General features: G+C 31.0%; 1 protein-coding gene across 1 annotated transcript in view; it reads right to left on the reverse strand.

The window, feature by feature from the left end:
- The window catches only part of LOC139426859 (uncharacterized), a 32,242-nt gene extending 26,945 nt beyond the window's left edge, over window positions 1-5,297 (reverse strand). Inside the window, exons 1-3 of the mRNA XM_071186970.1 lie at window positions 5,171-5,297; window positions 4,672-4,720; window positions 2,366-2,463 (exon numbers count right to left, since the gene is read on the reverse strand). Of these exons, the coding sequence (XP_071043071.1) occupies window positions 2,366-2,463; window positions 4,672-4,720; window positions 5,171-5,287 (264 nt within the window). The 5' untranslated portion in view covers window positions 5,288-5,297. The remainder of the gene's footprint in view (window positions 1-2,365; window positions 2,464-4,671; window positions 4,721-5,170) is intronic.
- Between the last annotated feature and the right edge of the window lie 4,820 nt (window positions 5,298-10,117).

A 10,117-nucleotide genomic window follows, 5' to 3' on the forward strand; every position in this document is an offset into this window, starting at 1 on the left:
TGATCTGTGCTAATTAGTGCAGACGATATTTTAGCTTATGAAATCAGACTTAAAAACATACTATCTCTGAAGAAACTCACCTTTTTTTCGACGTATTATGATTTCTATTTCCCAATATACATAGACAATATGCATATTTTTACAGTCAAAATTTTACTAGGTAAAATACAAAATCTGTCGAATCGAATCTGAGAAATCGAACTTTCTGACTTTTTTAAACATTCGATTTCTCGGGAACTGTTTGTACGATTTCGGGCAAATTTAGTATTTTTCCATATGAAATTACATTCTTTAAAATAGTGTAAAAATTACCTTACTGTTCAATTTTTTTCATCATTGTTAAATTAAATAATAACAAATAATTATTAATACTATTTGCATGGAATTATCCTGGGCTAAACTAATTTTATAATTGTTTGCAAGCATTTTCGAATTAGCTTAAAATGTCCTCGAGATATGGCGAAGTACGTAAAATGTAAAATTAACATTATCTAAGAGGTCCAAGCTTTCGAACGCTCTTCTGACTAAACTATTGGAACCATATTTCCCAGATTGTGGCAACCCCTTATATTTTGGGGGTCAGAAATCCAAATTCATCGAAAATCCAAATGTTTATGAAAATGACGCAAAAAATTTTATGCCTAGCAATTCAAAATTTTCTCGACTATGCTTAAATAAAATTTAAAAAAACAATAAATATTTACTAAAAGTTATTTTTTGCAAGAAATTATCTTTGTATAAACGAATTTTATAATTGTGTGTAAAAATTTTTCAATTCTCTTAAAGAGTTCTCGAGATATAGCGAAATTAGCATTAATTGGTCCAAACTTTGAAGAGCTTTCTTGACCTAACTATCGGGACCATATTACCCAGATTGTGGCTATATTTCGGGGGTCAAAAATTCAAATCCGACGGGGGTAAAAGTATGTTTATTCGGAGAAAGCATGTTTTTGTGTCTTATTTCGTAACTCAAAATATCGTCTGCACTATCTAATTATCATATTAGAGGTCACTCCATCGAACCATTAAGATTTAATTTTATTTTATTTTACTACATTCGTTGAAAAGCCGACCCAGTTTTTGGTTTTACGAATACTAATGTTCAACGCCGTAGCCTTGTAATTTTGAACCCATTCCAGAAGACACGGGAACTCCTTGGATCAAGTACTGGGAGAAATTTCCCTTCGTGAAGGACTTTTTCATGGAAGTAACCCGCTTTGGCGTTACAAGGAGAGGAAAACCTCGAAAATTTCCCACGGTTACCCTAAAGGGGAATATAACCAATGATCCGTCTACCACTGAGGATATTTTACGCCAGCACTGAAATCGGTGCAAGCCGGAAGCGGAATTCGCATCTACCAGCCATCGCTGGGATTCAAACCCGGTTCACCTCACTGGAAGGAGATTTAATATTTCTCATTACCATAACAACTATTATTTTTTTTTATAAAGAAATTATTTAATTATAATTATTTAATTAGTATTAANTATAATATTAATTATAATATTATATAACATTAATTATTAATAATTATTAATTTCATTAATTTTATTAATATTATTAATTATTATAATATTATATAACATTATTAATTATTAATAATTATTTAATTATAATTTTTATTTTTTGTCTGTTAAACGAATTTATTTTACGAATTATTAATTTCGAAATTGCTTACTTTCAGGTCCGGCAGTGATCGTTAAGGCACGGTTGCCAGTAGAATACCGAAAGCAAGCATCACTGGCTGCTGTCAGTGTGCGGGTGGGTGACCACTTGGTCCACTCTATGAAGGGACCGAGGGTGCGCGGTATCGGTCCTCGTTAATTTGTTCTATCGTGAGCGTCGGGCTACCGAAGTGGAGGCGCCATCCCCTCTGCAGAGGATCAAAATTGTGATGGCATGTCTTCGGATCATCCCCAGGGATGTTTCCCAGACCATCGCCAAAAACCCATTGTGCAGCTCTAGTGCGATGTAAATAAACTACAACTACAACAGATAACTTTCAGTTTTAAGAACATAATGTTTAATTTTGCGCTTTTAAAAATCTTTATTTGTTATGAATGATTCTTGACACACAGAGAGAAAAAATGCATCAGCATTTCAGGGAGTCACTAAATCGGTGAATTAGTGAAACATGAATCAGCGTATTGGTAAATAGGAGAATCAATACCGAATCGGTAAAGAAATTAATTAATGAATTAATAAAATAATATTTCTATGAATCAGCATAAATTTGAATGAGTTAATCACAGATTCACCGAATAAGTTTATATGCTAAAATATGCAGCGGTTATTTCTTTATTTAGTTTTCATTTTTTACTCATTGCAAACATATAGAAAAGCTTAAAAATAAATAAAACTAACCTCACAATCCTTATCATTTTCAGTAATTGTCTGGCAGCATTCAATAGCGTTAGCATAGAGATGAATCATGTCATTATCGATATTTGTAACAGTAATATCTGCGTAGGAAAGAAAATATTTTCAAATTAATTTCACAACATAACTGTAAATGTATATTTAACGATTAGTTAACAGTAGCCACTTGAAATTGTATATCTCTATTCCTAAAAGGCATTTTCTCTTTTATTTTTAAATATTTATTTCTTTAATTTATCAAATTTTTTCAATTCAGCAAATAAATTCTAAAAAAAAAAAGATATTTTGAAACATTTTTTGTGTCTTAGCAATTTTATGGTTCTAAAGTGCACGGTTAAAAATTTTACCAAACTTTTCAGCTAAACCGTAAGATAAATGCAACTTTAATAAGATGGGAGTTGAATCATATTGTCATATTTCTTTTAAATTCATGATGTTAGTGATCTGAAATATGGATCAATATAACACCCTATTAATGTTATAAAAAATAATTTACGAAATTAGGGTTTAAGCTACCGATATTAAGGTTCAAATTTATACCGTTTTTCTAAGTGTGTGCCACACATTACCAATCAGGACCAAGCACTTATATCTGTTTCTCAGTGCTCTGTGTCTGAACCGTTATGGTAACCTTTGACACTTCCTTGCGATAGGTCAAACACCAGCTTCTTACGTCTCGCCAGCTGCCACATAAAGTGCCTACTATATTCTGAGGGCAGAAAGACCTACCCACCTTGATTTAAATGCCACCATTACAGAGCTGGACCTGATCACATCTTAGACTGCTCTGAACTTTTATGGAAAGACATCTGTACTACTCCCTTCCCTACTGGTTACTGATTTCATGAGTGTCAGTGGATTCACAAACCTGGTCTGAAGGAGTCAGAACAGACAGAAGATTAATAACAATAACAACACAGCTATCGTATAGTTTGTCTGAGTAAAGAACTACTCCCGCGAGCAAAGTCTGAAGCCATCTGGAAACAAGAATGATGCATTTTAGGGAGGGTAGCTTCACTCTAGGACTAACACAATAGACCGAAGAAAGAGATTTTTCTCTCTCCGAACCGAGCTTAAAACACACCAAAACAGTGATCCCGCACCCCTACTTGAAATAGTCATGCCTCGTTACCATGGTCACAGCCACAGGTCCAGACGAATATCTGGAGGAGTTCTTATCTTAGATAAACTACAGGAGCACCACATAAATTTGACCTCGATCAGATGAGTAGGACAACACTTGCACTCTCTAAATTTCTACAATGCACTAATGAGGGGACTCTGCCTTCGTAGATTTAACGTGCACCTTGCTGTACATGCAATGGGATTGTTTGTTCTAGCAACCTTATTAAAGTGTCCAGTGCAAAAATATAATAATAATAACATTAATATGTGTAAAATGATGCAAAGTTGGTGTAATCTTCGTAAGGTTTCTATTTCAACCCTATTATCGAGCAAATTTGCTGCAAATTTTTTATATAGTGCCAAGGTCCACCAAAATATATTTTAAATTTGCTGAAACCTTAATATGGTGTCAAACTGATCCATATGATTGGGTAAATTTATTCTTCTTGACCTTTACATAATACTATTGCTCCACTTAAGCAAAAATATGGTTCCTTTTAACACCTTATCAAGGTTCTGGTTCAACATTGAACTTATTTTTTCTGAGAATGTACTGAAGTGATTTAGTTCAACCATACAACACTGCAAGTCAATCCATTTCCTAATTGATTCGACATTATTAGGCTTCACCTAAACTGAGAGAAAAGTAGGCTCTAAACTATCAGAATATGGTAAAATTTAGCGTGTTTCTGGCTCTATGGGAACACCAAAAAGTTCGGTAATTTTTAACGAAATGCTTTGGTAATGAATTTTGGTAAAATTAACAATAAAATATGATTTTATAATGTGTGATAAAGTTTGGTAAATATGGTAATTTTATCGTAATACCTTACGAGTGTAGCATAAAAATAATTTATTCGGTTAATTTTACTTTTCTGATTTGCATTTCTTACTAAACGTGAGATAATAAGAGCTATAATTTTTAAAATAAGAATTTAAACCGTTTGGTTTTATTGATCAGAATTATAAACATTTTTTTATAACACATTTTCATTACAATACATCATGGTAATTTTACAAAAATTTCTTTCTCAGTATAGATCGGAAATCGCGTGTTCCAAAAGTAACAACAAATTCGCACTTGATACTATGAAGAATAGCCCTTATAATAATTCCACCTGAAACCAATTTTTCCAAAAATGCAGATTTGAATAAATATTACTTACAAAATACCATTACAACATCACCTCTTGATAAATCTTCCAAACCATCGTCCTGAAAATACAAAAAAGATTTGTGTAAGATTTCAAGTAATAAAAGTAACTTTTTAAGTCATCTCTCAGCATTTAATTGCAATATTGTGTTACTAATCCATTTTCTGGCCGAAAGTAAACTATTTCTTATTTTAATTATTACGAACGTAGAACTTTTTAATTTTCAAAAATCATCAACTCGGTTTTGGTAAAATCGTACAAAAACTAAACTGGCCAAGAAAATTATTCAACAATTACCAAACTAATTTTGTTTTTAAAACATGGCAATAAATTACCTTTATGATAATAGGAATTTTATTCTCGTGGCTTATTCCTTTTTGTGCCGGGATTTCTTCAAATAAGGTATAAAGTACCATTACCATATAAGGTACCATGCAAAAAATAAACTAGTCAAAAAATTGGTCAACAATTATTATACTAATTTTGTTCTTAAAACATGGCAATAAATTACCTTTATGATAATAGGAATTTTATTCTCGTGTCCTCCTATTCTTTGTTGTGCCGGAATTTCTTCAAATAAGGAATAAAGTATCATTGTTTTGAAAATCAATTGAAAGAAATTGAGCATCTTTTCAGCGTTTCTGTTAAAAGAAAAATCAACTGTAACTTTATGTAAAATTGTGAGAGTATGTAAGTAATTTTTCGAATTTTTAAAAATGAGCCGTTAATATAATAGAGAGTAGGTATTTAATAGATAAGTAACAAACAGGAAAACAGCATAACTTGAGCTAAATCTTAATTATCTTGTCAGGTGATGCTATACAACTTTATTGTTTTTATGCGACTAAAACCGGTTTACACTTGTTTACGTTAGTGTATCAATTGATTAAATTAGACGATATATAATATAAATTTAATGATAGCATAAATTAGACGATATTCTGATATAAATATGGAATATTTATTATATCAAGCATTATATTAGTATATTATAATAATTAAATCAAATTATAAGACGCATCACAGTTTTTTAATAATTACATGATTTACACGTGTTTATATGCCATACTTATACATTTAAACATAAACTTAATGTGTTTTTATTCAGGAGATTTTTTATATACTTCATATTTGTATTTATCTTTAACGTATTGCATTACAATGTTAACAAATGCAAACCAGTTAATAAAAAATGCGAGACAAAGTTTTTTTTCCAGTTTTATCCATACTGTCTTCGTGTTCTCTTTAAGTTTACAGGTTTAAGTCCTGGGATAAATGTATGAGGGATAGACCATTATTTGCCAAATTATTTACACGAAAAAGATGTAACCTCTTCAACTTCTGTATTATACACTGGTGGACAAAATTAAGAGATGGAAAGCATTTTCGCACATGCAAGATACCCGACACCGCTCCATGTGCTTGACAATGGTTCCGTGAATGCCCAGAAGTACAGGCAGGAGGTCCTAGAGCCCTATGTGCGTCTTTTCAGTGGCGCTGTTGGCCCTGAGTTCATTTTTATGGACGACAATGCGCGACCACATAGGGCTCTCATGGTTGATGAGTATCTGGAAAGCGAGGATATTCAACGAATGGATTGGCCAGCCAAATCCCCTTACCCGAATCTTATTGAACATGCTTGGTATGCTCTTGGGAGAGCTATTGCGATGCGCCAACCTCTCCCCAGAACCATTCTGGAGTTAAAAATTGCTCTGGTGGAAGAATGGGAGGGTCTTCCACAAGTCCTCCTTAACTCCCTTATTAACAGCATGCATACTCGTTGTGCATGCTGTCTGTCNACCGAATTTTTTTTATAAAAGGTATTGTAATTGTTGTTTAGGTTTACTGCTAAACTTCTTGATATTAACTATTTTTGTAGCAAATTTATAAAAAAAAATTTCAACATTTAGTTCTAAGCGGAAATATGATTCTATAGATGAAATCATAAATGGTAGAAATGTTTAATTATCAATATAATGAAATTGCGTTGCGCCACGTAAATACAAACATATAGTTGTATAATTAATTACTGCTCATTTTTACGTTACTTGAATTAAAAAAGAAGTTGCGTTATATGAAATAATTAACGTGAAACTAAAACATACGAAAAATACAATTTATATATCTTAAGTAATTTTACTGTTCATTTAAATGTTCAAATTTTAAATGTTCGAATTTAAATGTTCGAATGTTCAAATTTTTGTACATTCGAGTTCCACCCATCATTAAATAAACAAACTCTACTTGCACTCGTATAAAAAAATATATATATATATATAATAGCGGTTGAAGTTTAATCTCGTACGATTCGAGAAAGGGTGAGATTCATTGATTTGGCGTGTTAAGAATTCGCACGCCAAACAGTCTCAATTGGAGTGCCCCAGAGTTAGTCAAAGTGGAATATCGCAAGCAAGACAGTGGAGTAGATGTGTGGAGTCCATGACCTCTCCAGAGCTGCACAGAATGCATATCGGAAAAGGACAAATTTTGAGTCTATAAAGATGGTTTCTTCGGCAGTCATGTCAAGTGGCAAGGCGGAATAATCGATAAACTAGAATTATAATCCGTCGAAAATGTGCAATCAGTTTCCCAGCTTGTCTATGCGTGTCACCATTGTTTTTAAGATAAATAGCCATTGCTCAGTATTCTCTACACTATTTCATTTTCTTTCCTTTCTTAATGTTAATGTAAAGTGTATTGATAATAAACTAAGACTAAAAGCTTTGACTTTAATACACCATCCACAACCAAATAATTATGATCAATCATGTAATTTCAACGGACTTCTTCTTCTCGAGTTGCAAGCACCCAATGCGTGGGTAAACATAGTTGTTATGTAAATTGTTATGTTATGTAATGCTTGCTTGAATCATTTCTTTTGCCTGTCTAGGGGAAAGTAGAGTTCCTGATAGCTATCTAACTCTTAGTCAGAGAGTTACGACAACTTCAAAATTGTCCAAAACGGCTGGGTTGCGAAAGAGAAAGATAAAGGAATGGATACCATACTTGGCGACACTTTTCCTCTATCTCTTTTTCTTCTTCCGTGTTGGAAACTTACAGCTTTCACAGTGACTGTTATTGCTATGTTATAATTTCTCGTTTTAGTATGATGTGATGTTTAAGTCAAAGATAAGTTAAAATCGAAATAAAATGAAGAGCATTTCAATTAATAGTAAATTAATGATAACTTTACGAAACTTAAATTGCTAAACGCTTTTTTTAATTGTTTTATTAACATATTTTTTTTACTTAAATATCTTAATATAAATAACCTTTTTATTTTATTTTATTTTTTGCTAACTTAATGGAATCTTGATATTTTTGGGATGGAATCTCGAGAGATGAATATTTGTGTCGATGGAATTAGTTAAAATTTAGATTACTTTCCGACTAGCTAGAGCAATCAAAACAGAACTAAAATTTCAATCATTTTCTGATCTCTATTAGCAGAATTTAGCATAATATTACTGTAAAAGTAATATTATGCTTTCGCGAATCAAACTTTTTCGACCACTTCAAGATTTGCTGCAGCACTCAAATTTAAACTGAAGCTCTATGATAAATTACAGTACTATTTGCAATCATTCCACGAACGTTAGAGGCAGAACTTATCACTAAATTATTGCCTGCCAAATCTCCGACCGCTGTCTGATTTACTAGAATGCTCACGTTATTCGCGTGATTCGCGATCGCAACGAACTATAGATGGCGTTGTTGTATGAGACGAATACCAGCGATTTCTATATGAACAGTCATTCAGTTGCTCTGGAGACGTCTTTAATGTAGCGTGTAGCATTGTAACGTTCCTTCTTTATTGTGGATTATTAAATTTAAAAAAGAAAAATGTTTGATATCCTTTCTTATGCAACCGAAGACAAGATGGTATCTCTTTTTTTTAAAGAAGGAACATCCAAAACACATCTGAAAAATATTTGTAAATGAACGGAAAGAAATATGTATGTTCTTATTGGAGTTAAAACCTATTGCCTGAGAAATAGTTTTACTAAATTTAATGATATAACCTGAAAGGCCTATTTAAACTTTACATTCCATAGTTTTAAGAATCATACTACTTCAAACATTACAATAAGCAAAAAGAATACATAAACTTCATAATTTTATATAATTTAATTTTGTAAAAAAAGTTTTTTGACAACAATTTTTATCAAAAAATTTTTAAGTTTTAATAAAAATCATTATTTAGGAACTAAAAAACGTAAAATAAAGAATGCTTACGATGCAAAACAAAAAAGAAAAGACCAATTCTAAAAATTTCTTACATTGAAATAAGCAACTTTCATGTTTTTTCTTTTTTGATTCATAATCGCTCGTAGAAAACCATTCCATAGAAAACTATCATCAAATAAGAAAAAAATTATTTTAAAGTAAAATTTTTTATTTCATAAAAATTAACACTTACCTGCTTTATAAATCAGAAGAATTCCAAAATGATTTGTTCTTCGATTCTTGTTACCATTTTTTAGTGCTACGGAAATGCGTCTTTGGGATTTGCCAAAAATAGAACAAGGTACAATTTTATTTTTTCGGGAGCGAAATATTTTGCCCATTGCCCACCGAAATCTGACTAACTAAATGAAGTGTTTTATTTTATGATTTGTCGCAAAAATTTTAGGTGTAGATTGCTGGCACTTAAAAACCGCCAAATCTGTAGTTGCGGTGGCGTTAATACGTAAGTACCGAGTTTTTATTCCATATTTTTTTCAATCATATTACTTCAAACATTAGAATATGCAAGAAGTATACATAAACACATAATGTTATACCATTTAATTTTTCAAAACATTTATTTTAACAACCATTTTTATCAAAAAATTATAAACTGAAAAACGTAAAGTAAAGAATTCTTAGAATAAAAAAAACGATTTTAAAAATTCCTCATATTGAAATAAAAAACTTTCATATTGTTTCTTTTTTTATTATTCTTATAGTTCTTAATCAAACGTAAAAAACCATTCTGTAGAGAATTATCATCAAATAAGAAAAAAAAATATTTACAAGCAAATTTTTTATTGTAAAAATCATTACACTTACCTGATTTATAAATCCGGAGAATTCCAAAATGATATGTTCCTTGTTTGAAAACTTTATTCTCAAATAATAGATACATAGTTTATACCTTCATTACTTTTAGATAACATACTACACAGCAAAATTTTATAATTGTAAGATCTTGATATGAATTTGAATACGTAGCTGTAAAACAGAACAGCTGAATTCTAGTTGAAATTATTCTTTCAAAACTAAAAAATACTTACCAAGAAAACGATAAAAATTAATTAAAAATCAGCACAAATGGCACTATTTCAAGTAATTTGGATAATTCTTTATTGTTGTTTTCCGAATTATATGGATACAGAAATATATACTATTTTATATGGAAGAAGAATATTCTATAACTATTACAGTTCTGTACGTTCTGAATTCACATTTATTTACT

Source organism: Parasteatoda tepidariorum, chromosome 10, assembly GCF_043381705.1.
Source record: "Parasteatoda tepidariorum isolate YZ-2023 chromosome 10, CAS_Ptep_4.0, whole genome shotgun sequence".
Lineage (NCBI taxonomy): Eukaryota > Metazoa > Arthropoda > Arachnida > Araneae > Theridiidae > Parasteatoda > Parasteatoda tepidariorum.